The sequence below is a fragment of the Nicotiana tabacum genome, chromosome 16, assembly GCF_000715075.1.
Source record: "Nicotiana tabacum cultivar K326 chromosome 16, ASM71507v2, whole genome shotgun sequence".
Lineage (NCBI taxonomy): Eukaryota > Viridiplantae > Streptophyta > Magnoliopsida > Solanales > Solanaceae > Nicotiana > Nicotiana tabacum.
Window position 1 is genome coordinate 49,402,765 of NC_134095.1, and position 26,876 is coordinate 49,429,640.

General features: G+C 35.1%; 1 protein-coding gene and 1 long non-coding RNA gene across 4 annotated transcripts; both read left to right on the plus strand.

Annotated features, from left to right (window-relative positions):
* Positions 1 to 3,781: 3,781 nt before the first annotated feature.
* Positions 3,782 to 7,304, plus strand: LOC142170686 (uncharacterized). The gene is made up of 2 exons (XR_012700039.1): positions 3,782 to 5,084; positions 6,092 to 7,304. It is a non-coding gene; the product is annotated as an uncharacterized LOC142170686 (long non-coding RNA).
* An 11,446-nt stretch (positions 7,305 to 18,750) lies between these two features.
* On the plus strand, positions 18,751 to 26,667 carry LOC107804622 (F-box protein At5g03100-like). Of its 3 annotated transcripts, none has more exons than XR_001652276.2 (4): positions 18,751 to 19,924; positions 20,274 to 20,441; positions 24,078 to 24,257; positions 26,263 to 26,667. XR_001652276.2 is itself a non-coding variant. In XM_016628543.2 (3 exons), the coding sequence occupies exons 1-3, from the start codon at positions 19,283 to 19,285 to the stop codon at positions 23,543 to 23,545; spliced, it is 1,158 nt and encodes a 385-aa protein (XP_016484029.1). In that variant the 5' UTR covers positions 18,751 to 19,282; the 3' UTR covers positions 23,546 to 24,051. The 3 variants fall into 3 exon arrangements, 1 of the variants encoding a protein (XP_016484029.1); XR_012700040.1 differs by lacking the exon at positions 26,263 to 26,667 and adding an exon at positions 25,776 to 26,251; XM_016628543.2 differs by lacking the exons at positions 24,078 to 24,257; positions 26,263 to 26,667 and adding an exon at positions 23,198 to 24,051.
* The last annotated feature ends 209 nt before the right edge of the window (positions 26,668 to 26,876 follow it).

Here is a 26,876-nt window from a genome sequence, read left to right on the forward strand (position 1 = left end):
GGTTTCGGTTTTGATTAGGATATGCTATAAAAGAAATATCTTTGTTGCAACTATTGATATATTGTGATTGGTGCTACCAGGATGTATTACATTTTTTAATATTGCTTAGTTATGTAAAAAAAAAAATCCCATAGTAATTTTTGTGGGGAATTTTTTCTTTATTCTCCAATTTTTTTATTTTTATGTTTCTTTTCTTCTTCTTTTTTTTCTTTTCTCCTTTTCTTTTTTTCTCGTTTTCTTCTTATTTTTTTTCTTTTATCCTTTTCTAATTATATTTAACTTCTTTTTTTATATTCTTTTTCTCTTCATAATCTAATTTCATTTACTTTTTCACTATTTCTTATTATTTTTTTATACTATTACTAAAGAAAAATCAAGTTGTGTACCAATTAAATATAGCTAATACAACCAAAAAATAACTAACATATGATACCAGTATAGTATATAGCTATACCAACAGGGTATATAATTGTACGCAAAGAGGTAAAAAGAATTTAATTCAATTATTAAACTGAAATAATATCAATTGTCAATAAAAATTTCAAAAAATTCTAAAAGGATCTAATTGTAAGAGTATACCGTTATATTATATAGCATACTATAATCTTTTATTTTATTTTTGCATTTTCAATTTGCCCCTCACGCTGGGTAAAAGCTTAAAGCAAATTAAAAGGGAAAAGGCAAGTAAATATACGTGTAATAAGTATACTATTATAGTATATTATATACTATTACAGCATAATATTACAGTATATTGCATATTATTACAGTATACTATAATAATATATTGTATACTATAATAGTATACTGTTGTAGTATATATACTCCTATAATATATTTGTAGTATATTGTATACTGTAGCGGTATACTGTTACGTAACTGTGTTCTTCTTCGATTATTACAATACCATTGCAGTATATTGTAAACTATAATAGTATACTGTTGCAATATAGCTATATACTCCTACAGCATATTGTATACCGTAGCGGTATACTGTAGCTGTGTTCTTCTTCGATTTTCAGTTGAAAATTTCGATCTCAATCACCTCAAATCAGCTCCAAATGATATCAAATTTTAGTATGAACTTCCAGAAGGTACTATAAGCAATATTTAACAGCACTCACTTTGAATCAAACAAGAAATCTTCAAAATAAAAATTTTAAATTCAGGAGCTTCAAAAAAATCTCAATACATGCTTTCCTTCCATTTGTTAACTCCCCGCAATTAAATACAGTAAATTTTATTTTATTCAATTCTCAGCCGCAAATAAATAAAAACAAACAATTTTCTCACAAACTTCCATAGATCTCTCCAGAGATTCACTGATACTTGTTTTCCCCACTCGTATGGGCAGTCCAAATTCATTCCCCTCTATTTCAAAGTGAGGGAAAAATTCTGCAAACATGTAAAGAGATGACCTTTACCTACTATGATGAAAACATTTGAGATTTGTTTTGAAAACAGGTAAATTGTGAAAACAATTTTCCTTTCCTTTTCACAATGCAATTCTGCAAACAGGTAAAGAGATGACCGGAGGTGATGCAGACATACACAAAACAGTTACAGTGAAAATAACTAGGTAAATAGTTAGGGCCCCATGGATAGGAGTAGTAAATAATTTAGAATTAATGGGTATAAAGCGAGATTTTCTCTTGTATTTATGTGTAATTCCCACTAAAGAAAAGATAGGTTTATAAAATTAAAAACAAGTTTGTAAAGAGCCAAAAAACTAATTGACTCATGTCTTAAATAACCTAAATATTAAGTAAATCTTTTCATGTCCTCGTTCGTAAATTGACACTTAAAATCAAGGAATTCCAAATAAAGTGAAATAGGTCGTAGAAAAACTTTATTGACCAACAATAATTTTTTCGAATTTTCTTAATAATTAGGAAAGAGAAAAAAGATTTAAGAATGGATCGCAACTTGAATAAGCTCATTAATACACTGCTGAAAATTCTGATATGTATTACTCATAAGAACAAAAGAATGAAAGAAAGGTTACATAACCAAATCACAACATGATCGAGTCAAATTCCTTCCACGTACACAAGTTTAAAAAAATGAAAGAAGTAATGAATTTTGTGCCTAATTCAACGCCCAAAAAGATATTGGCTAAAAATGGTTCAAGACATATAATATTCCCATTTCTTCAATTAATATGTGACACTCCAACATGTCTAAATCAAGAAGCTAGAACGCCGCGTTCTATCTCAAATTTGTGGCAGAATTCGACGAGGGAGCGGTGACAGGATGTACTTTATTGAACATCTTAGTGAACCAACCCCCAGAAGAAGAAGACTTTTTCCACTGATTACAAGTTTCTTCCTTCTCCAAACTTTTCATCTTTTCCTTGTGAAGTGTTTTCATGGCATAAGCCTCAGCAAGATAAGCACTAGCTGTCGACATGGTTGATATAATTTCAAGAAAATTCGAAAGCAGAAATGCAATATATGGAAGAGAGAATTAAAACTAATTCAACCCAAGTATGAATACGCAGAGAAACGATAAAAATGGATTCATGAATATGGATGGTATTTATACACAGGCAAGGGAATGAGCTAAGAAATTTCGTGACATTGCATCACTCATTAGGTTTGGCTGCTTTTATTGAATGTTTGATAGATACTATGTTCTCTGTTTGACAACTTTAATTTGTGTGCAAAGACAGACTTGACTAATTAGGCTTCTTGTGGCCAACACGGATTAATAGGAATCGTGTGTCCAGATTTTCTTGGAAACTTACTTAAAATTTTAAATGTAAAAGATATTACTTTTTCCAGAAAAAAAAAAATATAATAAATAAATCAAAAATACAAGCCTTTCTTTGGCCACAATTTGTGAGGTTCTAACTCCTAAAAGCTTTTCAGCACGAGGTGCTACTGACAAAGGACTTGAAAAATTATAGTACATTAAAATAGCGTATTAAATTTTGAGTTTTCTTTTTTAACTTTGATTAAGCTTTGGCTTTAGTTCATGGCGGCTGAAACCATGCCGTTCACATATTGACACACTAGGTAGGGACATTCTCGTGAGAAAAATGAAACACATTTCTCGTCTTTGATATTCCAAATTTCTTTTTGAAAAACGGGAGAAAATGAATTGAGGCAATTGCCTCATTTAAATATCACAAAATTATAATGTAAGATCGACCACCGTACATATATATTGGATCAGTGTCCTCTCTTAAATAGATTATGGACTTTGTTAATGTTCATAACTCTATCCAAATAAGTATGTTTGGCCTGTGCCACTATATAGGAATTTGTACTTTACTTTCAGTAATATTTCTGCTAAGTTTCTTCTTGTGTATGTGATGACAGTACTAGCATCCGCAAAAGTTATGGTAGGATGATAAGTACCTCGTTATTCCTAAGCATAGAGATTTCGAATATAATAACTTTTGCAAAGTGCTTTAGAACACGAACCTAAATTAATCGAGCTCCAACACGATGTTGAACGCCAAGTGAGAAAAAAACACTTGACAATAACAGTGAGTGCAATTTGGGCACAACTGTTGTTAAGAAAACATTCCAAACCTTGATTAACTTCAATAATAGTTCAAATTCTATGCCAAGATATAGACAATGAATCTCCGCCATTATGACTTAGAAAAGTAGCTTTTTAATAATTCTTCAATATTTATACTGCACGATTGTGTAATATCATTTAGGTACACATATTATTTACAAATAATGAAATCTGCAAATGAAATTTTGCTTTTCTTAAATTTTATTGTTATTTTAACTTCAACTTAAAATAAAGAATATGAAGCTGCAAAAGTGATTTGATGAATGCTTCTAAGTGAGATCATAAAGTTCACTTTAAAGCATCAATTTTTTTCAAAGTAAAATTTATATCCAAACATAATTTGAACTTGAAATATATTATTTAAATATATACTTTTTTCAACTTCAATTACATATTGTCCAAACAGAGTATTTGGGAAATTTTATTTCTTGTTCATAAGTACAATGCCATCGGAATCTAGGATATTGAGCTAGTTTCCCTCCAAAAACTAAAAGTAGGGAATAGGGATGAAAAATGGGGGAAACCCAGAAACCCCAAAATTGAAAAACCATGGCTTCACTCAATTCCAGCAAAAATGGCGATTTTAGAAGTAGTAATTTGACAGATTCAGTGCCGAAGAAACAAAAGAATGGAATCACTGGAACTGCAGAAACCCTAGATCGTATCAGTCAGTTGCCGGACTCACTCCTTGTTCAAATTCTCTCTCTTTTGCCGACCAAAGATGCGGTGGCATCTTGAGTTTTCTCAAAAAGGTGGCGTTTTCTCTGGACTTCAATTTATAACTTCCTTTTCATTGGTATAGATTGCAAGAAAGCAGAAAACTTCAAATCCTTTGAAGACCATGTTTTGACTCATTCCACTTGTTCCAAAATCAAAAAATTCCAACTCGATTTAGGTTACACCGCTGGGTTGAAAATCAGCCAATGGATTAGTTTTGCTGTGGAAAGAAAAGTGGAAGATGTTGTATTGTGTTCATATGATGACGATCTCTCTTTTGAACTGCCTATATCTATCTGCATTGCTCCTCATTGATTACATTGGATTGGAGTTGTTGCGTGTTTGATAAAGAATCAGTCATACAGTGGAAGTCTCTGAAGAGCTTAATTTTGAACTATATTTTTATAGATGATGACGATATTGCAAAAATACTTTCAGGTTCTCCTGCTTTGGAAACTCTGGAGTTGTCTTCATTCGATGGTTTCCGTCGTCTAGAAATCACTTCTTCAAATTTAAAGAGACTAACGTTGAATCGCTACAGGGGGTTTTATGGCAGAGTTGAAGATCCTTTGGAAATTATTGCGCCATATCTTCAGTATTTGGAGATTTTAGGAGATCTTGATTATCTCAAGTGTAGGCTAGTAAATGTCTCCTCTTTGGTTAATGCAAGACTCACTTTTAGCATTACATGTATCACTGACATCTGGGGGGTTGATCCTGATGCTGCAGAACACAGTTGTGCTGATTAGCATCAAAATTTTAGAAACCTTGTTCTGGACTATCTTCAAAAGCTGAGTTATGCAACTGAGCTAATAATCGGACGTTGGTTAGCAGAGGTTTGTTTTCACGTCAAAAGTCCTTATTCTCTATTTGATTTCTACTAAGAATTGCAGAGTGTAAACCTGAGAAAGAGAAGAGCCTTCAGAATCTAATACAATTATGAACTTATGTATACATGAAAGTTTCAGTGGAAAAAGATTTTTTGGTTGAGTAATTGAATTTTATAATCCATATAGAAAGATCTTGTCTTTGCCTTTTATGACCTTTCATGATCTTCCTATCTACTCTTCATGACGATATTCAAGGGCTCTTGTGAACGGGCGATAGGCAGGGCCTAGACCGGCAAGTACAAACTCGGCGAGTTCATCATTATGGACTGGGTTTTGCAGAACATCAAGCTTATCTAAAATCACCTTGTCTCCTTGAGCATAGCTCTCAATGGTGGCATTATCTCGATGCAAAATATGCAATTGCGTCTTTAGTTCACGAACTTGTGGCTTAGAACCTGGCGCATAGACCATCACGAATTTATCCCAGGCTTCATGAGCAGTTTCTGCTCCAGCCAACTGTGGTAAAACACTTTCTGAAACCGAAGCAACAATCCAGCTCAACACAAGTTGATCTTGATGAATCCAAGATTTATGGATTAGGTTGTTTATCACCTAAAAACTCGGGTGGTATTGGTTCGCTACCATCAATATGATGGTTAAGACCACAAGCACACACCATGGGAAGAAATCGAGTCTTCCATAACAGGAAATTCGACGAAATGAGCTTTACGGGCAGTTATGACCAAGATTTAGTGTTGAAGAATATGCAATCATTGTATTGCTTGAAGAGTCCGTGTCTTTTGCTTTTGCCTTTTATGACCTTTTATGATCTTCTTATCTACTCTTTGAAGTTGGATAATTTTTACCGGCAATCATTATTTTAGACACTTTTTGTTCATTAAAGGGTTAGATGGTTAGATTGTCATAGCACTACTTTTTTTGTGGGTTATTTTTTCTTTCCTGTTTCTTCTTTCTCTATTCTTTACAATTTTCTTTGGAATTATTTCATCAAGGTCGTGTTCATGCTACAACTCAATGGAGTGTCGCCACCAAAATTGAGATGCAAATGTCTAACACTAGAGATGAATGGGACAAAGCATAATTTGTATGGAGTAGCTAGCCTCTTGCGGACCTCAACTCTTTTGGAGACACTCAACGTACACTTGGGAGTTGAGGTCGTACTTTCTCTCAATTTATGTTGTGCTTTTGTGGAAACAACGTCTTGAATAAATGCAGGGTAACGCTGCATACAATAGACCCTTGTGACCCGCCCATCCCCGGACCCCGCGTATAGCGGGAGCTTAGTGCACCGGGTTGCCCTTTTATGTTGTGCTTTTAACATCTTTGAGTTCTTAAGTCTTACACCTCCCTCATCCCACCCCCACCCTCGCCAGTTTGGAAATTTTCTTAAGGTGGATGCAGATGTATCCTTAATTATCATTAAGAATCTTTTGTCACTATAGCTTTAAATCAATTTGTCAAGGTAGTTGCTTTCTATCTGGTAAACGGGCTCGAAAAGGAACGGTGACAAACTGAACCTCTTTTTGCTGTTTTATCTACTGCTTGAGCATATTAGGAATAAGCTATTGTAATCATTTGCTGAGAACTGTTCACAAGGTTGGTGGCTTCTGAAAGTTATTCTATATTAGACACTACTGCAATGCTTTTTTTTTCTTTTGCCTTCTACGGAATATTCCCTTCTTCTGTGAACCTGCATTTGATTCTGATTATATTATCGGCTACAGCTTAATAATTTTCGCTGCCAACTTGAGCTAAGTTATTTTGCCAAAGGAGATACTATCAGTTTGCAGAGTTGGATTTCGGGAAATGTGTTTCCCAATCTCAAGAATGTTAAGGTTGTTGGCTGCATAGCGGAGTGTTTAAGAGGTGGTTTGGAAGGGGCAATGATAAGCTTTTCGAACTTTTGGAGTTTCTACTACAGAATGCAATGGCTTTGAAGAAGTTTGTTATCATATCAGAGAGGAGAATCTGCAGGGAATGTTTGGAGAGTTGTGAGTCCCGATATTTATCACGATTGGCTAAGAAATTATTAGACAGCCCAAGATCATCTATGAAGTTTATGATTATTTATCAAGAGTCTGTTTTGGAATGAGAAACCAGAACTTCTGTTTCGGGGCATACTACATATTGTAGCTTTTGATTTACTGCAGATGTAATTATGAACTTGTGGCATTCCAAATGATATTGATGTTTGGTTTCTCATGATTCTCCATTGTTTGTTGCACTCTTGACGTTGCATATGTGCTTGGAATTTTCTTGCAACTGTTATTTTCTTGGAATTGTCAAGATTGGCAAATCTACAAGCCAGATTCTATAACTGGGAGTAAGGTTGTCTTTTTTGTTTTTTTCTTGGAAAGAAGAGGTCCGTACTGTTTGTTTAAGCAAAGAATTTGTAGCCGTTGTATTTGAGGCTTAAAATGTTCTTAAATGCTTTTACCTGAGGTCATGCTCATAATAGGACTGTTTGATTACATATAATTGCTTGACTTCATGAATCTTCATTCCCCAGACAGATTTGAGGGATGTGAAAGATTTTGAGTTGGACTGATACGCTTCAATTGTATTTCTTACAACAAATATACACGACATCTTTGTTATAGATATGACTTTGTTTATGTTCACCAGGAACAGTTGAGATGTGTGTTTTCTAGATTTAAGCAAAAAATAGTTTTGTAGATATAGATAATCTTGAGTGTAGACTAATAAACGTATCTTCCGTGGTCAGTGCTACGCTTACTTTATGAATTACTTAGTTGTACTAGTTTTATTCGACTTAGCTGTGGTGATATTTTACACTGATGATGATCAAGTTATTAGGAATTTCAGTCACTAAATTACTTTATCCATGCAGAGATTGTTCTTTTTCAGTCAAATAGTGAGATTATATAGTAATACAATTGAGAAGCCAATCATATAGATAAAACTGTAGGTAATCAGAACTCGCACAAAGTAAAACAATTATGTTTTCGTTGTGACTATAATTGAATAAGGTATCAAGATCAATCATAGAATTGAGATGCCAAAAGAATCGTATAGATGAAACTGTAGGTAATTAGAACTCGCGAAAAGCAACACAATTGTATGTTAGTTGTGACTATAACTGAATAAAGTATCAAGATCAATCAAAGAATTGAGATGCCAAAAAAAAAAAAAAAAAAATTGTACACATAAAATTATAGGTAACCAGAACTCGCAAAAAGCAAAACAATTAGTACGTTTTAGTTGTGACTATAACTGAATAAAATATTATGATCAATCATATCATTCCTATAATAACGTATATTTTGTCAGCTGGAGGAAATTTCTTGATGCTTTTTTAATCTTTAAAGAGAAAAGGGAAAGAATTACTAATAAGGGCAAAATACAAAGAACAAATTATGATGGAAAATCAAAAGAATTTTTAGAAAGGCTCATATCTCGTGATCATTTCACAACAGCACAATATTTTGACATAATTGTTTATCCCTTAATGAGAAAAGGTTGAAATTCACCCTCCAACTATACGAAATATTTTAATTTTACCATAAATTATACTTTGAGGTCAGTTATATTCTTGTCGTCAACAAATTGTGTTGTATTTACCCTTCACTTTAAATCTTTTATGATGGGATAGATTTCAAGTGTCAAATACTTCGAAAATGTCCACTTATCCTATACTTGACTGTGGTGCTAAACTATCCTATTTATATTTTAGATTGGAGCTCCGTTGAAATTAAGCACAAATAACAATTTGTAAGCTATAACAAATAATAAAATTTAGATATTTCTTAAAATAGAGGAGTATTTAATGGACTGGACAAGTTACTTGGGACTGTGTATAAAATTAAACCCTTATTTTTGTGGTATTAAGTAAGTAATTTTTACTGTATTTCATTTATGCTGGATATTTGCATCAGTCCCAAAATGTTACACAGATTTTTTGAAAAAGATTTATCCCTAAGCTATAAGCTAAAGAGAGAAACAAAGAAAGTAAAGTGTTGTGGATTCCGATTCATTTGGACTCAAAATCATGGCTTAGGCTGGGGGAAATTAAAAGAAAAGGCCTTTTAATCTTTATACTGGGAGAAATGTTTTGCTTTGTTTCTTATTGAGAAGTGAAAATATTGTTCTGTTTTCATGTCACATTATTTTCATTTTACAAACAGACCATTTATAGTGGTGAAACTGATTAAGGACTTTTGCTGATTGATTGATTTTGGTTGAATACAATAGATCAATCTCTAAATTTTGCACTAATTTTCATTTAGACACTTCATTGAAGTTTGAATTATTGAATAACTTACTTTGGTTTTCAATCGCTATAATTAATTGGTCGTAAATTTAACTAATCGTAGCCATATTATTTACTACTAGTTGTCATGACCTACCACATCTTCATATCACGTATGTGCCACTTGGCATGTATCTTTACCATATGGAAAGCTTACATAGGAAAGAGGCATTTGTAGGAGGGTTCTAGAAAAATATAGAAGTTTCCCTGGAAAGACTCTAGAACCCTATGGAATTGCTAGGAAAGTCCTTGGAAGATTCTAGCTATGTAGAGAATTCTAGAGAGGAGACTTACTTGTAAATAATAAGGGACTTGTGTAATAATTTTTATTTACTCACTAGCCCCTGGGAGACTAGTATATAAAGGGGGATAATCATTTGTAACTCATCAAGCAAAATAATCAAATTCTCTACAATAAAAAGCTTACTTTAGCAAATTTCTCTTGTCTTTCTTATCTAACATTCCCTTAGCGATCTTGAATATAGTAGTTTAGGATGACTTAGAATAGCAAGATTGTGAGCAAGTTGTGCAAGAACGTGAGCAAATTGTCAAGTGTCGCACATGCGCTTAGTAAGTCTAAGGACGTGACAACGTAGTATCAGAGTCAGCTTATGGCTAAGGAATGTTAGAAAGAATAAAAGAGATTGCTAGAAGGAAGTTTTGTAAGGAACCATGATCGGAGTTACCAAGGGTGTGGTACTTGCAAAAAGGGACAAATGTGAAGGTCACTAAGCGAAAGGAGTATGGTAGTGCATGAGATACATGCGACGTGGATGACGTACTTTGGGGATGGACAAGTACTTTGAGGTAGTCAAGGAGGATGACGAAGTTGTTAAGGTACGCAACATCTCGATGTACTTGACCGAGGTTGTCGCGCTGGGGTAGCGTCGGAAGTGTGTCAACATGCAAAAAAGGGCTATGCAAGATTGAGACACTAGAGCAGTTCAAGAAAGAGTTGAAGAAGCAATTCTACCCGATAAATGTGGTATACGAGGCCAGGCGGAAGCTAAGGGAGCTCCAACAGACGGCCACAATTCGGGAGTACGTGCATAACTTCACTACCTTAATGCTGCAAATTCTGTCATTATCCGAGGAAGATTTCTTGTTCTACTTTATAGATGGGTTGCAAAATTGGGCAAAGCAAGAGTTAAGAAGACATTAAGTAGACAACATGGACGAGGCCATTAGGGCTGTTCATTTGGATCGGATATCCGAAATCCGAACCAATCCATTCAATTTTGAATTTCGGATTGGATCGGATTTCGGATTGGTATATCTTAATCCAATCCAATCCGAAATCCGAAATTATTAGGACATGTATAAATACTACACTTTAATTTACATCAACCTCTAAGTTATTACCTTTACAATTGCTAGATTTAGCTATATTGGTACCATAGTACTCTCATAATTGCATAAACATGATTTTTTCTTAATGTATTGCCTCTTTTACAAAGAAAATATACATATTAGTTTAACTTTGAGGCATAATAATACGATCTGATATCCGATCCGATCCAAACTTTAAAATCTGATCTGATCCGATATAATTCGAATCGGATTCGGATTGCATTTTCTAGAATCCGAAATCCGAAATTCGAATCTGAAATATGCTAAATCTGATCCGATCCGATCCGTGCACAGCCCTAGAGGCCATAGCAGTAGCCGCATTGACTTCAAGATGGAGCCTGCCAAGTCCATAGAAGACATCGCCGAGAAGGGTGAGGGAGATCATGACAAGGACAACAGGGAAGGCATGGCCAAGATATACAAGGTAATGGCAAGAGACCATCTCATAACGGATAGGGGCCCAAGAGAAACGGCAAGGGGCCCAAAAATGGTAGCGAGTACGTGCCTTAGAGGATGCTACTTCTTTAAAGGATCACATCGGGCAAGTGAATGCCCAGAGTTGGGGAAACTTGCAGCAATGATCGGGAATTTTGCTCAAGCACACAAGGGTGACACAGGAGGGACCAACTACATTGAGGGGATGCGCTTGGAATCTAAGACAAAAGTAGGAAATTCCAAAGCCTATCTTGGCGCCATGCAAATGGAGCATGGTGGTAGCGAGAAAAGTTGGGAGGACATAGTTGAAGTGGATGGTGAGTTACAAAGTGATGGCACGCTATCGGGCATAGACGATGCAACAAGCAGAGGGGTCAAGATTGCCAGTACTGGGACCGCAGAGGGAAGCCAAATAGGAAGTGGAAGCATGGACCCGATGCTTGAGAAGCTGCTAGACTTGGTCAAGTAATGGAGAGATTCATGCCAAGAGCAAGGAGCGACATCCGATGAGCGGAGGATCGAGGCCATCATTGCTATCCATCCAAAGAACAAATGGGGCAAGAAGAAAGGTGACCAGTGCTTTATGACATGGGAAGGCGAACCGCTTCATAGGGCATCATGGCTAATGGACAAAGATATCTGGCAATGCCAAGGCGAGGTGCACATATACATGTCGATGCTTTGTGCCGGGGGCGGCACACAATTGGGTAGGGGGATGGGGGGAGTGTCATGATCCGCCACATCATCATGCCACGTAGGTGCCACTTGGCATATATTTTTGCCATATGGAAAGCTTACATAGGAAAGAGGAAGGTTCTAAAAAAATAGAGGTTTCCCTAAGAAGACCTTAGAACCCTATGGAATTGCTAGAAAAGTACATGGAAAATTCTAACTATGTAGAGAATTCTAGATAGGGGACTTACTTGTAAATAATAAAGGACTTTTGTAATAGGAGTAATTTTATTTACTCACTAGCCCTGGCAGACTAGTATGTAAAGGGGATATTCATCTATATCTCATTAGGCAAAATAATCAAGTTCTTTACAAAAAAAAAAATCCTTTGGAAAATTTCTCTTACCTTTTTTATCTAACATTTCCTTAGCGATCTTGAGTATAGTAGTTTAGGGTGACTTGACATAGCAAAATCGTGAGCAAGTTGTGCAAGAACATGAGCAAATTGTCAAGCACCGCACGTGCACTTAGTAAGTCTAAAACGTGACATAGTGTTCTCTTTTTTCATGTTACTAACTCACCTGATGTTGTCTCTTAATAAAATATCCTAACAATGTACCACTTGTTATGATAAATATCACATTATGGTGGATGTCTACTCTTCTTCCATGATCTTCATCTCAAATGCTTAATGACATATTCAATGACATATTTTGTATGTTCAATGACATATTCCATGACATATTTTCTTCACTTTTTATGCCTATATAAAGGCCTTGTAATAGATAGGAAAATACACACAATTGAAGAAGAAATAAGAATCTCTCTTCCTCTTCTTTCTCTCTATATCTCTTAGTTTGTTTTTGCTTGTTCTATATTGTTATTTTGGGTTATATTTTATAACACGTTATCAGCACGAGGCTCTACCATCTCAAGAAAATCTTTGAGAAAATTAAGGTATAATTTTTCTCAAATTTGTATTTTTTTAAATTATGTCTGATATTATGAAAAGAAAGTTCGTTGCCCTTGAAATTTCGGGCAAGAACTATATGACATGGGTATTGGATGCTGAAATTCATTTAGATGCAATGGGTCTTGGAGACGCCATTAAAGATAAAGATAAAGAATCTACCCAAGACTGTGCTAAGGCCTTGATTTTCTTGCGCCATCACCTTGATGAAGGGTTGAAAATTGAATATCTCGCAGTGAAAAATCCACTTGTTTTGTGGAATAGTTTAAAGGAAAGATATGACAACTTAAAGTTGGTCACTCTTCCACAAGCACGATATGATTGGGCTCATCTTAGGCTCCAAGACTTTAAGTCTGTTTCTGAATATAATTATGCTATGTTTAGAATTACTTCTAAATTGAAACTCTGTGGAGATAATATCAGTGACTATGATATGCTTGAAAAAACGTTTACAACGTTTCATGCCTCCAATATGGTCTTGCAACAGCAGTACCGAGAGAAAGGCTTCACAAAGTACTCTCAGTTGATTTCTCTTCTACTTGTGGCTGAACGAAACAATGAATTGCTTATGAGAAATCACGAAAATCGACCCACTGGGTCTACACCATTGCCTAAAGAGGATGAGGTGTATTCCCATTATGCTAATCGTGGAAAAGGTCGTGGTCATATTCGTGGTCGTGGCCATATCCAAGGAAGAAAATTTTCTGGTGTTAATCATCCTCCACTGAAAAATAACTTTAAAAAATGGAAAGGGAAAGATGAGAAGCGAAACGCAGAGGGTTCAGAAACTAAATGCTATCGTTGCGGTGGAAAAGGGCATTGGGCAACAATTTATCGCATACCAAAATATTTGGTTGAGCTTTATCAAGCATCTCTGAAGAATAAAGGCCCTGAAGCCAATCTTGTCTATGACAATGAATTTGACATCACCCACTTGGATGTGGCAAATGTTTTTGAGCACTCTGATGAAAAAATAAACCACTTGATCGGTGATGGATCTGTGGTTAGAGATGATTGAGCAATTTAATTTTTATGCTTTCCTACTCGTAGTATGTAATGAATAAACATCTCGTAATTTTTATTGCACTTTATAATTCTTCTTATGTAGTTCTTAAGAATATTTTTATTTCCGAAATTTTATAAATTTCACAAACAAGGAGTAATATCCTATTAATTAGTATTCTAGTCTCAGTGATCTTTTAACAAGTTTAACTTTTCTTTACGTTGCTTTAATTCTCTTTAAGAAAAGGTTTACAAGCACCCTGGAACAACTTTTGTTACTTCACCCTCAATTTGTTTTATGAGTATGTTCTTTTCTTACACGGATCAATTATTTTTCATACAATGTGTTGGAAAATGCAAATAATTTATACATGTAAATAAATTTGTTGTAGTTGTATTAGTCATATGTGTACTTGTATTATTTTTGCGTAATTATTTGTATAATAATTAGAATTTACCAGAAAATGCATTAAAGGCTGATATTGAATTATTGGTTTAACTTTATTTCTTTTCCATTTTTCTCTAAAAATACTAATATTTATTCATATACTTCTTTTGTATGTCAAACTACGGGAAGCAAATATGGATATCTTTCAAAGCAAACTTGGATCAAAGTTCAATTGTAAAAATATTTGCTTAATTGATTCATGTACGACACATACAATATTTAAAGAGAAGAAATATTTCTCTCATTTAAGTATGTGTAAGGCAGATATTACTACAATTTCTGGTAGTAGTAATCTAGTTGAAGGCTCTGGAAGAGCTATTATAACTCTGCCTATGGAAACAATAATTATCATAGATAATGCAATGTTCTCTTCCAAGTCCAAGAGGAACTTGTTGGGTTTTAAAGATATCCGCAGAAATAGATTTCATATTAAGACAATAGATAAAAATAATATGGAGTATCTCATCGTTACCAAGAATGTCTTTGGCCAGAAAAGAATTATTGAGAAGCTCCCATCTTTATCTTGTGGCCTGTATTGGACAAAGATTAGTGCAATTAAGGCACATTCTACCTTAAACCAAAAGGTTACTGCTTCCAGTACTTTTGTACTTTGGCATGATTGATTGGGCCATCCTGGATCAATTATGATGAGACGAATCATAGAAAACTCAAATGGGCATCCATTAAAGAATTTGAAAATTCTTTTAAATAATAAATTTTCTTGCACTTCTTGTTATCAAGGCAAGTTAATTATAAGACCATCACCAACAAAGGTTGGGATTGAGTCCCCTGCGTTTTTAGAACGTATACAAGGGGACATTTGTGAACTATTCACACACCTAGTGGGTCGTTTAGATATTTTATGGTCTTAATAAATGCATCTTCTAGATGGTCTCATGTATGCCTATTGTCATCTCGCAACCTCGCGTTTGCAAAATTAATGGCACAGATAATCCAATTACGAGCACAATTTCCCGATAATCCAATTAAGTCTATTAGACTTGATAATGCTACTGAGTTTTCATCCCAAGCATTTAATGATTATTGCTTATCAATTGGAATAAAAGTGGAACATCCTGTAGCTCATGTTCACACTCAAAATGGCCTTGCAGAGTCTTTAATTAAACGTCTGCAATTGATAGCAAGACCGTTACTCATGAAAACGAAGTTGCCCACTTCTGTTTGGGGTCACACCATTTTGCATGCAGCAATGCTAATTCGTCTCAGACCGACAAATTATCACAAATATTCCCCGTTGCAATTAGTTTTGGGTCATGAACCTAATATATCTCATCTAAGAATTTTTGGATGCGCTGTATATGTATCTGTAGCACCCCCATATCGCACCAAGATGGGTCCCCAAAGAAGGTTAGGAATATATGTTGGGTTTGAATCGCCCTCCATTATTCGCTACCTTGAAACATTAACGGGAGATTTGTTCACTGCTCGTTTTGCAGATTGTCGATTTGATGAGGCATTTTCCCCAAAATTAAGGGAGAAATTAGTGAAACCAAACGTGAAATTTTGTGAAAAAATACATCATTGTCTCATCTTGATCCACGTGCCTCTATTTGTGACACAAAGGTGCAAAAGATTATCCATTTGCATAAAATAGCAAATCAAATGCCAGATGCATTTACAGATCTGAAAAGGATAACAAAATCACATATCCATGCAGAGAATGTTCCAATCCGTATTGATGTCCCTATTGGACAATCTTCTAGTGTCATAGCTAATGAGTCAAAAGCACGCCTAAAACATGGCAGACCATTAGGTTCTAAGGATCGAAATCCTAGAAAAGGGAAAACAAATGATCAAGATGACACTACAAAAGAGTCTCATAATGAAATTCACGATTTAACCAATCCTGAGATTCATGAGGAAATCAATGAGCCTGAGACTCAAGAAAATGAGGAACTATCAATAAATCCAATCGATATTGAGACAAATTTGAATCGAATGGATATAGTGGTGGATTACATCTTTGCATATAATGTTGCATCTAGCATTATGTAAGAAAGTGAGGATTTTGAACCTCAATCTGTTGGAGAATGTCAACAAAGACTTGATTGGCCAAAATGGCAAGAAGCAATCCAATTAGAGTTAAGTTCACTTGCAAAATGTGAAGTTTTTGGGCCTATAGTCCAAACACCTAATGGTGTTAAGCCTGTTGGCTATAAATGGGTCTTTGTACGCAAAAGGAATGAGAAAAATGAGGTACAAAGATATAAGGCACGCCTTGTTGCACAAGGATTTTCACAAAGGCCTGGTGTCGATTATGAAGAGACATATTCTCCTATTATGGATGCTATAACATTCCGTTATCTCATTAGTTTTGTTGTCCATGAAAAGTTTGACATGCATTTAATGGATGTAGTTACAGCCTACCGTTACGGCTCACTTGATAATGAGATATACATGAAAATTCTCGAGGGATTTAAAATGCCTAACGCACAGAATTCAAAGTCCCGGGAAATATTTTCAATCAAATTGGAAAGATCTTTGTATGGTCTAAAGCAATCAGGAAGAATGTGGTATAACCGTCTTAGTGAGTATTTATTAAAGAAGAGTTATATAAATGATGTCATTTGTCCATGTGTTTTTATAAAGAAAAAAACACCGGAATTTGTTGTACTTGCCGTATATGTCGATGACATAAACCTTATTGGAACTCCTACAGAACTCCAAAAGGCAATTGATTATTTAAAGAAGGAATTCGAGATGAAAGATCTCGGAAAGACAAAATTATGTCTCGGTTTGCAAATTGAACATTTGACAAATGGGATTTTTGTTCATCAATCTGCCTACATTAAAAAGGTATTGAAACGGTTTTACATGGATGGAGCACATCCATTAAGTACTCCGATGATTGTTCGATCACTTGATGTGAATAAGGACCCGTTTCGACCTCAAGAAAAGAATGAAGAGCTTCTTGGTCCTGAAGTACCATATCTTAGTGCAATTGGTGCACTAATGTATCTTGCTAATACTACAAGGCCTGACATAACTTTTTCGGTTAATGTCTTAGCAAGATATAACTCTGCTCCTACAAGGAGATACTGGAATGGGATCAAACACATATTGCGATATCTAAAAGGGACTACTGATATGAGATTATTTTATGGCAATGATTGCAATCCCGATCTTGTTGGTTATGCCGATGCTGGGTATTTATCTGACCCGCATAAGGCTCGATCCCAAACAAGTTATGTGTTTACATGTGGCGGCACTGCCATATCTTGGCGAACGACTAAGCAATCAATCATGGCTACTTCTTCTAATCATGCTGAGATAATTGCTATTCATGAAGCAAGTCGAGAATGTATTTGGTTGAGGTCTATAATACATCTTATCCGAGACAAATGTGGTTTTAAGTGTGAAAAACTACCCACAATTTTGTATGAAGACAATGCAGCATGCATAGCCCAATTGAAGGGAGGATTCAAAAAAGGAGATAAGACAAAGCACATTTCACCAAAGTTATTTTTTACACATGATCTTCAAAAGAATGGTGATATCAATGTGCAACAGATTCGTTCAAGTTATAATATGGCTGATTTGTTCACCAAATCTCTACCAACATCAACCTTCAAGAAACTGGTGTACAAAATTGGGATGCGAATGCTCAAGGATGTGAGTTGATGCTCTCATTAGGGGGAGTTAATATGCGTTGTACTCTTTTTCCCTTACAAGGTTTTGTCCCACTGGGTTTTCCTTGCAAGGTTTTTAACGAGGCAACTAAAAGGCGTATTTCTAAACATGTGTGCTCTTTTTCCTTCACTAGGATTTTTTTTCCCATAGGGTTTTTTCCTAGTAAGGTTTTAACGAGACACATTATCTTTGGACATCCAAGGGGGAGTGTTATGATAAATATCACATTATGGTGGATGTCTACTCTTCTTCCATGATCTTCATCTCAAATGCTTAATGACATATTCAATGACATATTTTGTATGTTCAATGACATATTCCATGACATATTTTCTTCACTTTTTATGCCTATATAAAGGCCTTGTAATAGATAGGAAAATACACACAATTGAAGAAGAAATAAGAATCTCCTCTTCCTCTCTTTCTCTCTATATCTCTTAGTTTGTTTTTGCTTGTTCTATATTGTTATTTTGAGTTATATTTTATAACACTACTAATAATTTCTTAATAAGTATATAAAACTTAAATCCATATCTTTATCTGAAAAGTTTTATTTTGTGTCTTATACAACTGACACTAGTTGTATGAAACTCCTTTTTATCTCACAAATTTATGGACCCCAATCTTACACTTCTGGTCCACAAAAATCTGGGTCCATAAAATTGTGAGACAAAAAAGTTATCTCCTACAACTAATGTGACTTGTATGAGACACGAAATAAAATTTTCCTCTTTATCTAATGGATAATTTGCATCAGTGCTAAAGTGTTATTTCTGAAAAAAGAGCTACTCCATTCGCCATTTGGTAAATTTTAAGAATTTGTCCAGTATAATATTTATGCCGAATTGTCTTGCAAATATGATGGTCAATGTATTATTCAGTTTCTCTGTTCAAATCTAATAATGCCCAAGTATTTAAAAGACAAAAACAAAGATTACAAAGTGTTGAGAGACGATTCGAAACCCTTTTGGACCCAAAATTAAATCATGGCTTCTTCCAGCGACTCCAGCCAAGATTCTTCCGGCGACTCCAGCCAAAATGACAGCTTTACAAGTAGTAGTAATTTGATAAATCATCCATTTTTGAAGAAACAAAAGTTGTGCGTGACCAAAACCCTATATCAAATTAGTTAGTTACCGGACTCAGTGCTAGTTCAAATACTCTCTCTTTTGCCTACGGCAAAGGATGCATTCAAAACCTGTATTCTCTCTAAAAGGTGGCGCTACCTCTGGGCTTCAGTTGATAACCTCAATTTCACTCGTACAAGTTACCGGAAAACAAACGACTTCGTATCCTTTGTTGACTATGTGATAGCTCATTTTGTTTCTTCCAAAATAAAAAGATTAAAGCTCGACTGCAGTCGCCTGTATCCATACAAGTCGCATATGAGCCGATGGCTTAGTTTTGCTGTTGAAAAAAAAGTGGAAGATTTTGTATACTGGTCAAGTTCTAATAGGAACGGTTGCACATTGCCTGAATCTTTTTACACCTGTTCCTCGTTGGTAACATTACATTTGAAATTTTATTGCTTTGATTCTGGAGCGGCCATACAGTGGAAGTCTCTAAAGAGCATAAAGTTGGAGTATTTGGTGTTATCCGATGAGGATATCGTGAACTTAGTGTCAGGTTGTCCTGCTTTAGAAACTATGGAATTTGATACAGTTGGGGGATTTCTTCGTGTGGACATTAATTCTTTAAAGCTGAAGAGACTGTATTTGAAAGGTTTTACGTTTCCTAGTGATGGACGTGATCCAACCTTGGAAATTGTTGCCCCATATCTTCAGCATTTGGAGATTTCAGGAGTTCATCTCAAATGTAGGCTTGTAGATGGGTCCTCCTTGGTTACTGCTATTCTTACTTTCCACACTCATTGTATCAAAGACGTCCCGGGTGATCATGCTGAACAATCTGATGATGAGGAAGACAGTTGTCGTGATTCACATCACGTCTTTGGGACTCTCATCCAAGATTATCTTCCAAAATTGAGTTGTGCAACCGAGCTAACAATAGGAAATTGGTTTATAGAGGTTTGTTCTAACTCAAAAGTCTTTGTTTTCTCTCATTGATAATTACTCCGTAGACACTTGGAGAATATAAAACATTATACAATTGAGAACATCTGCATAAATTTCATAAAAACACAACAAGATCAAATACAGAAACTTGTTGCCTTGTGGGCCTTTTCGCAATCCGTTTGTCAACTTTTAGAAGCCTGTTATTTCTTCTATCATACCTCCAAAAGATATAATCTAGAAACCAGAGTTTTTGTACATTGATGTAGCTTGAAGTGTCTAGATTTTTTTGTTTTGTTTGATAAAGAAAGAAGCAGAGTGGCAAAAAAATGTTTAGATCGTTTCATTGGGATTACTGCACCAGGTCATGTGCATGTTGCAGTTCAAAGGAGTACAGATTCCCGAACCGAAATGCAAATATCTAACGCTAGAGGAGTTGCGTTTGGAAAAGTTTAATTTGTTTGGAGTAGCTGGCCTTTTGCGAGCCTTGCGTCATGTGGAGACACTCTACATAGACTTTGCTACTGCTAAGGTAACTTTCCTGGAACATCCTCTCTTCTTTTTACTCTGTTCATTTTATGAAGGTTTTACACCCCCTCCCCGAGAAAATGCCCGACATAGTCCCTTATCTTTATGAGTAGACTTAAAATGGTCCCTTGTATATAATTAGAGCACAAATAGTCCCTAAACTCTAAAGTTTACAAGAATGGAGTCCTTTTAGTATTCTGTTACGCAAACTGTTTAATAGGTAGTTGGTCACATGTGTATCACGAAAATATCCTAACTGAAAAGATGATAGAAGGAATCCCTTACCCTTGAAGAATATACCCCTTCTATTCCCTGATTTTCTATTTTCATTTATCTGGATCAACTAAGTACTAATAATATGCAATGCATTAGCGATAGAAGCCATATATAATTCGAACACACACAGAAATACACCACACCTGCAAGTTTTACACCAGAAACAAATACAATAAATTATTTCATTTTAAAAAAAAACATATACAATAAATTTAATCCTTCTTTATTATTGAATAAAGAATTGGTTTTTTTACTTTGTAATAATGGCATCAGAATTTAAAATGGATTTAAAGAGTGCTTTAATGTCTCGTTGATCTTCTTCCCAGACACAGAAATTCTTCAAGTACAAAGACATGTTGCGGTGGACTTGCGGTCGATCGATTTATTACAGCAAGACAATTTGTTAAAGGAAGGAGCAGAGAGATAAGAGGGGTTGAACCATGCGATGAGCGAAAATTTTACCAATGTAAAAATGGTGTTTATATAGCATCCAAACTTTAGCAAAACTCTAAGCTCCTGTCTTTAGTTAGATTGAAACTTTCCATAAGTTCTGGGTAGTTAGTTTAAGACCACTCAAAACCACTGTTGATCATTCTGGGTAGTTAGCTTAAGACCATACAAAGCCACTGTAGATCACCTATAAAATTCTTTGTAGCAGAATATATCAAGCTGTGTTTGTTGGCGTAAATCTGACACCAAAAATGCTATACCATTAGGATCATTGACAATAGCTCCTAGCGGATCTTGATCAAGATGGGCACCATGTGATAAACTTGCAAACACACGCAAAAATTACAAGAAAAAGTTGAGGAATATATTGGGTATTTGATTGCCATGGTTTTTCGTCAATTAGGATTGAAAGATTGGAATACTCAAATTTTCTGTTATCTTAGACTATGAAATTTGAATCCATGCTGTGGGGGTATCATGACTTCATTCTTGGCTTCTTGCAGCTGTCTCTATTAGCAGAAACAAGGTGAAGGGATTTTTTCATGAAGCTGGTTTCTCTTAGCAGAAAGAGGGAGGAGGTTTTTTTTTTCTGAATTTGGAATAGATCACAGTAACTAACTGCCGTTATTATTACACGGTTTCTGTGTGCTCCATTTTTGTAAACTTAAGAGACTATTTGTGCTCTAGGAGTCTAGGTTATATATAAAGGATCATTTTAAGCCTATCCACAAAGAAAATATTTTTGGCTTTTTCTCTCCTCTCCTCTCCCTGAGAAGTTGTTTCCGAAGGAGAGTGCAAATATGTCTTTATTGGATTTTGCTAAAGAGTAGTAGGTCAGTACCGTTCCTTTCCCCCCCCCCCCCTTAAATGCCCTTGCTATTTTTTCAAATATTGGGGGATATTTTGTCTTCTACCCAGAAATCATAACCCATTTTAGTTCTTTTCCACTGTTCCGTTGGAAGCCCTTCCCTGTTCACTTTCATTTTCCCTGTAAAAGTCACCCAAGCCCCAAGAATACAAGATCGCTGTGAGAATAGTGCTTTGTCTATTGTTCAACTCGCTTATGCTTCAAGGTGCAACCAAGAGTTTGAGGTCCAAATCAAACTCTCCCCACTTTCTGATACACGCTGTTTGTGGTTACTGGGGTTCTATATATGCTTTACTAAATGATTTTGACACACAAAATCAGCAAAGTCAATTTGTGGATTAATGGAAGTCCAAGAAATTCCTTGCGTTCTCAAGTTTCAAAGGAAGAGAAGCAATCATCTTTTATCCTTCCGAAGGCTGGGGATTGGATTTTGTTTATTCATTACAGTCCACTTGAGAGTCTAATTCTAGAGATAAAGTAGAAACAGAGATTTGGATCCATGCACAAGAGAATATGTTTTGACTTTATTTGATAGCCGTATGTTTGCCAAGCAGTCTACCGGAGGAAATGTGCGTTGGACAAAAAAATAGAGAACCAGTTGCTGGAAAATGAAACGGGAAGGGGGATTCTTTGGTGAAGAGTAAGGGATGGAATGGCGTGGATTGCAGAGGAAGAGAAATTATTTAGTACTTAGACTTATTTGTGGAGAAGACCAATAAAGTTCCTTAGATAATGAAGTGTCAATAAGAACCACAATGAAGTGTCAATAAGAACAAAAGGGTACTTAAGAGAAATAAAAAATGGGGAGGGTGTTAACCTATTAGAGTAGGACGTAGGTTAAGAGAAACCCATCTTTAATTATCAGTGAGAAGCTTCGCTTTGTCACAGTAAAGCTACATTTTAATATGGTTAGTGTTGTTTCTTTCTTCGTGGCAAATGAGCTCCGGAACAAAAAGGATTGTTGCGCTATCAGTCCTTGCTTGTACCTATACCATGAATTTTTATCGTAGGAATAGCCATATGAATCATTTCCCAAGTACCATTAAGATTCATTGATTCCGAATTCTTTTTTCTACCAGATCTTTCTACTATGAAATCATTTTTTGTCAGCTTCTGCAATTTCTTAGGCTCACCTGCATTTGGTCCTGATTATATTCTGTCTCCAGTTTAATGGTTTCCGCTGCCACTTTGAGTCAAGATATTTGGCCAAGGGGGAATCTATTGATTTGCAGAGTTGGGCTTCGAGCTTTGAGTTTCCTAACCTCAAGAATGTTAAGATTGTCATCTCTTTAACATACTTGAAGGATCATGTGGAATACTGCTTTGACAAGCTTTTCAAACTTTCTGAATTTTTGTTAAAGAACACAAAGGTTTTGGAGAAGTTCGTTATCATATCAAAGAGAAGAAAGTGGGAGAGCTGTTGGGCGTCCCAATATTTGTTTCGACTGGCTGAGAAATTGTTAGATTGCCCAAGATCCTCTACAAAAACTGTAATTATGGTTTTCCAGGAGTGAGCTTTCTATGATTAGATTGAAAGTAGACTAAAAGTTGCAAGTAGATTTTTGTTCAGTTCACCATAAATGTTACCTTGTATTTAGTTTTTTAATTACTGCTGATGAAAATCTTGAACTTCTCTATGTAACTAATCAGTAACTATTTGTTCCTGTTATCTTACCCTTAAGACATACCAAATGTTATTGTTGCTTGTTTTATCGTGGAGCTTTTTTTGGTGTTGCATTTTCGATGTTGTACACGTGTTTCGGAGTTTCTTATTAGGCTTCCCCCCTCTAGATTTGTCAAGATTGGCAGATCTACAAGCGACGGTTCTTTCTGATAATTAGGATCATGAAATGTTATGTTCTGCAAACTTTGCCCATGGCGGAGATGTTAGGCATTTCTTGGAAGGAAGAGATTGTACTGTTTATTTATCTCAAATGATCTGTAGCCAACTGTGATTGAGGCTTACAGTGCAGTTGAATGCTTTAACTTGAACTAAAGGTCATGATGATACATCTGCTTGATTCACCTGGAATTTTCATTTATCAGGTACAGATTTGAGTTGGTCAAATAGCTTACTCTAGGGGTTGATAAAATCCCATGCAAAAGAATTACTGGCATGCCGGCGGAAATCTTCAAAGCCAATGACTATTATGGGGTCATGGCTGAATAATGCTGGTTGAATGTGGTCAGGAAATTCCCAAGGGGAAAGCCACAAATCCGATCTAGGTGCGTGTACCATGACTTTATTTTCTTTAGGTTTGATTGTTAAGACATCTTTCCTCATCTGATGCAAATAAAGCTAAATTTCCATTTTTCTTGTGATAGAAAATTTACGATGTTTACAATTTACATACTAGTGAAGTTACTGTTTCTCTTTGTTGTGGCTTTATAATGGCTTCTGGTTCCGGGATCGTAGTCTACAATCTCTAAAGCTTTATATTATCTTCGTTTCTTTTAGGGATGTTTCACAAAGATAGCAGCAATATGTAAAAGAGTTATATTACATCTCTCTCAGTATGTAAGGAAGTTTATATTTTAGAGGTGTACATCAGCAAAGCTAATTAAACTAGCTAATGATGATACTACTGACCAAACCCAGCATTTCTGGACCCAAAACTAAGGGTGTATATGGCCCGGGTTAGTTTGGTTTTTATCAAAACCAAACCAAACCAAAGCAACTATAATGGTTTGGATTGGTTCGGTTTTGTCAAGTTTTTCGGGTTTTTTGTTACTTGATATTTCAATCTTTCTTTGTTAAATATTTGATAAGTAAATATATATTTATTAAAAATATAAAAAATTGACAAACATATTATCGATTAAAATATTCTTATGGGAGAATTCTATTAGTAACACATAATAGTTATTTTCTTAGTCATCTGACAATAATTTTTCGTTGATATACACTATCAGAGTAATTAAACATAAAAATCAATATGGTACCTAAATATTAATAATCACTTCACATTCGAAAAAATATAAGAGTTTAATAGATCTTAACATATGATATGAATATGGAAGAACAAAGAGATAGACATAACACTTGATAAGAAAGTGATCATACAATCCATTATTTAAGGTCAATAAATATGGAGCACTTCATATTCTATTAAAATTTATATCCTCCGGGAGAATCCCAAATATTTCAAGACATTTTCATAAAGAAAATTCTATATAAAATCTTAAAAGTATATATAAAAATTATATATTTATATGTCGGGGGTTTTTCTACTCAATACCAAACCAAATCGGATTTTTTAATCGGTTTGGTGCGATTTTTCGGTTCGGTTTGTACACCGCTACCCAAAACCATGGCTTCTAAAAGCCAGAAAAGCAATCAGTTAGTTGTCGGCCAGTAAATTGACGAATATTGCCTCAATCTATCTGCACTTGTTCATCGTTGACAACAATATTGGATTTGGGGATCTATTATAATCTCTTGTGTAGGCTAGTAAATGTATCCTCCTTGGTCAGTGCTACGTTTACTTTCGGCTTAGTTGTGGTGGCAGTGCGTCCTGATGATATGATTATCAAGCTTTTTAGGAAACTTGTGCAAAATTATCTTCAAAACTTGAGTTTATGCAAACAAGCTAACTATCAGAACTTGGTTTACAGACCTTTCATTTCTTTAATAAACTATGCTAGGAGTTGAAAACTTGCAAATGTCACAAGAATTGGGTTTTGCAACATCCATTTGACCAAGTGTAACCTTTACTGAGTAATATTGTTCTTCACTTTTGTCAGGGAAGGGAACGAATCTCAATTATCGCCAACAACAAACACATTCTGAGATCATTCCAGCTACCAGAATGTCTTTGTATTTTCTTATATCTATAGCTAATTCATTGTAGCTATGAAAAATAGCTAATTCCTAATTCATCTTATGAAGTTTTAACGCCCTCCCCCTCTCCCGGATACTTATTTGGAAGGAGAATGCAAATAATTCTATAATTATCTGTTACCAATAAAAAGAACTCTTTAATTATCAGTAAGAAGTTTTGCTTGTCACATTAATATGACTGGTTTTTGATGTCGCTTTCTTTGTGGCAAATGAGCGCTGAATTAAAAAGGATTTTTGTATGCTTACCTATGCTATAAATTTTGTTAAAACGAATGACATCATAATCATTTCCAAGTAGCATTATCTATGAAATCTTTTTTTTCGCCCCACTTTTCTGCAATTTTTTTAGGCTGACCGGTATTTGGTCCTGATTATAATCTCTGCCTCCAGTTTGATAATTCCCCCTGCCACTTTGAGTTAAGACATTTGGCCAAAGGAGATGATGGAATTCAAGCTTTGAGTTTCCCAACCTCAAGAATTTAAAGATTGTCATCTCCTCCGTATAGTAGAGCGTCATTTCAAATGGAGCTTTGACAAGCCATTCAAACTTTCAGAATATCTGTTAGACAACGCAACAGTTTTGGAGAAGTTCGTCATCATGTCAAAGAGAAGAAAGTGAGCTTTCCATGATTACTTGTGTTTTAGGTAACGGTAATTTATCCCTTATATTATATTTTGGATTTGCTACTAACAAACATCTTGTACTTGTCAATGTACCAAACATCTTAATAAATCCCACTCGAAAGAGCTACTGGTCGAACGGGATGTATTGTAGGACAATGTTCATACAAAATGATGCCAATATATTTAACTTTGGATAAGTGTCGAACAATATTGGTCAGTATCTTTCTTTTGATTTTTGTTACAACTTTTACAGTTTGGTAGCCCTTGAAATACTGACTCCAAATTTTTTCATTATGTTCAATGGTTAGATGAGTTTCAATGGAGAAACTGTTAGAAAAATAATAATAGAAAAACGAAATTGAAGAAGGCTTGAGGCATGA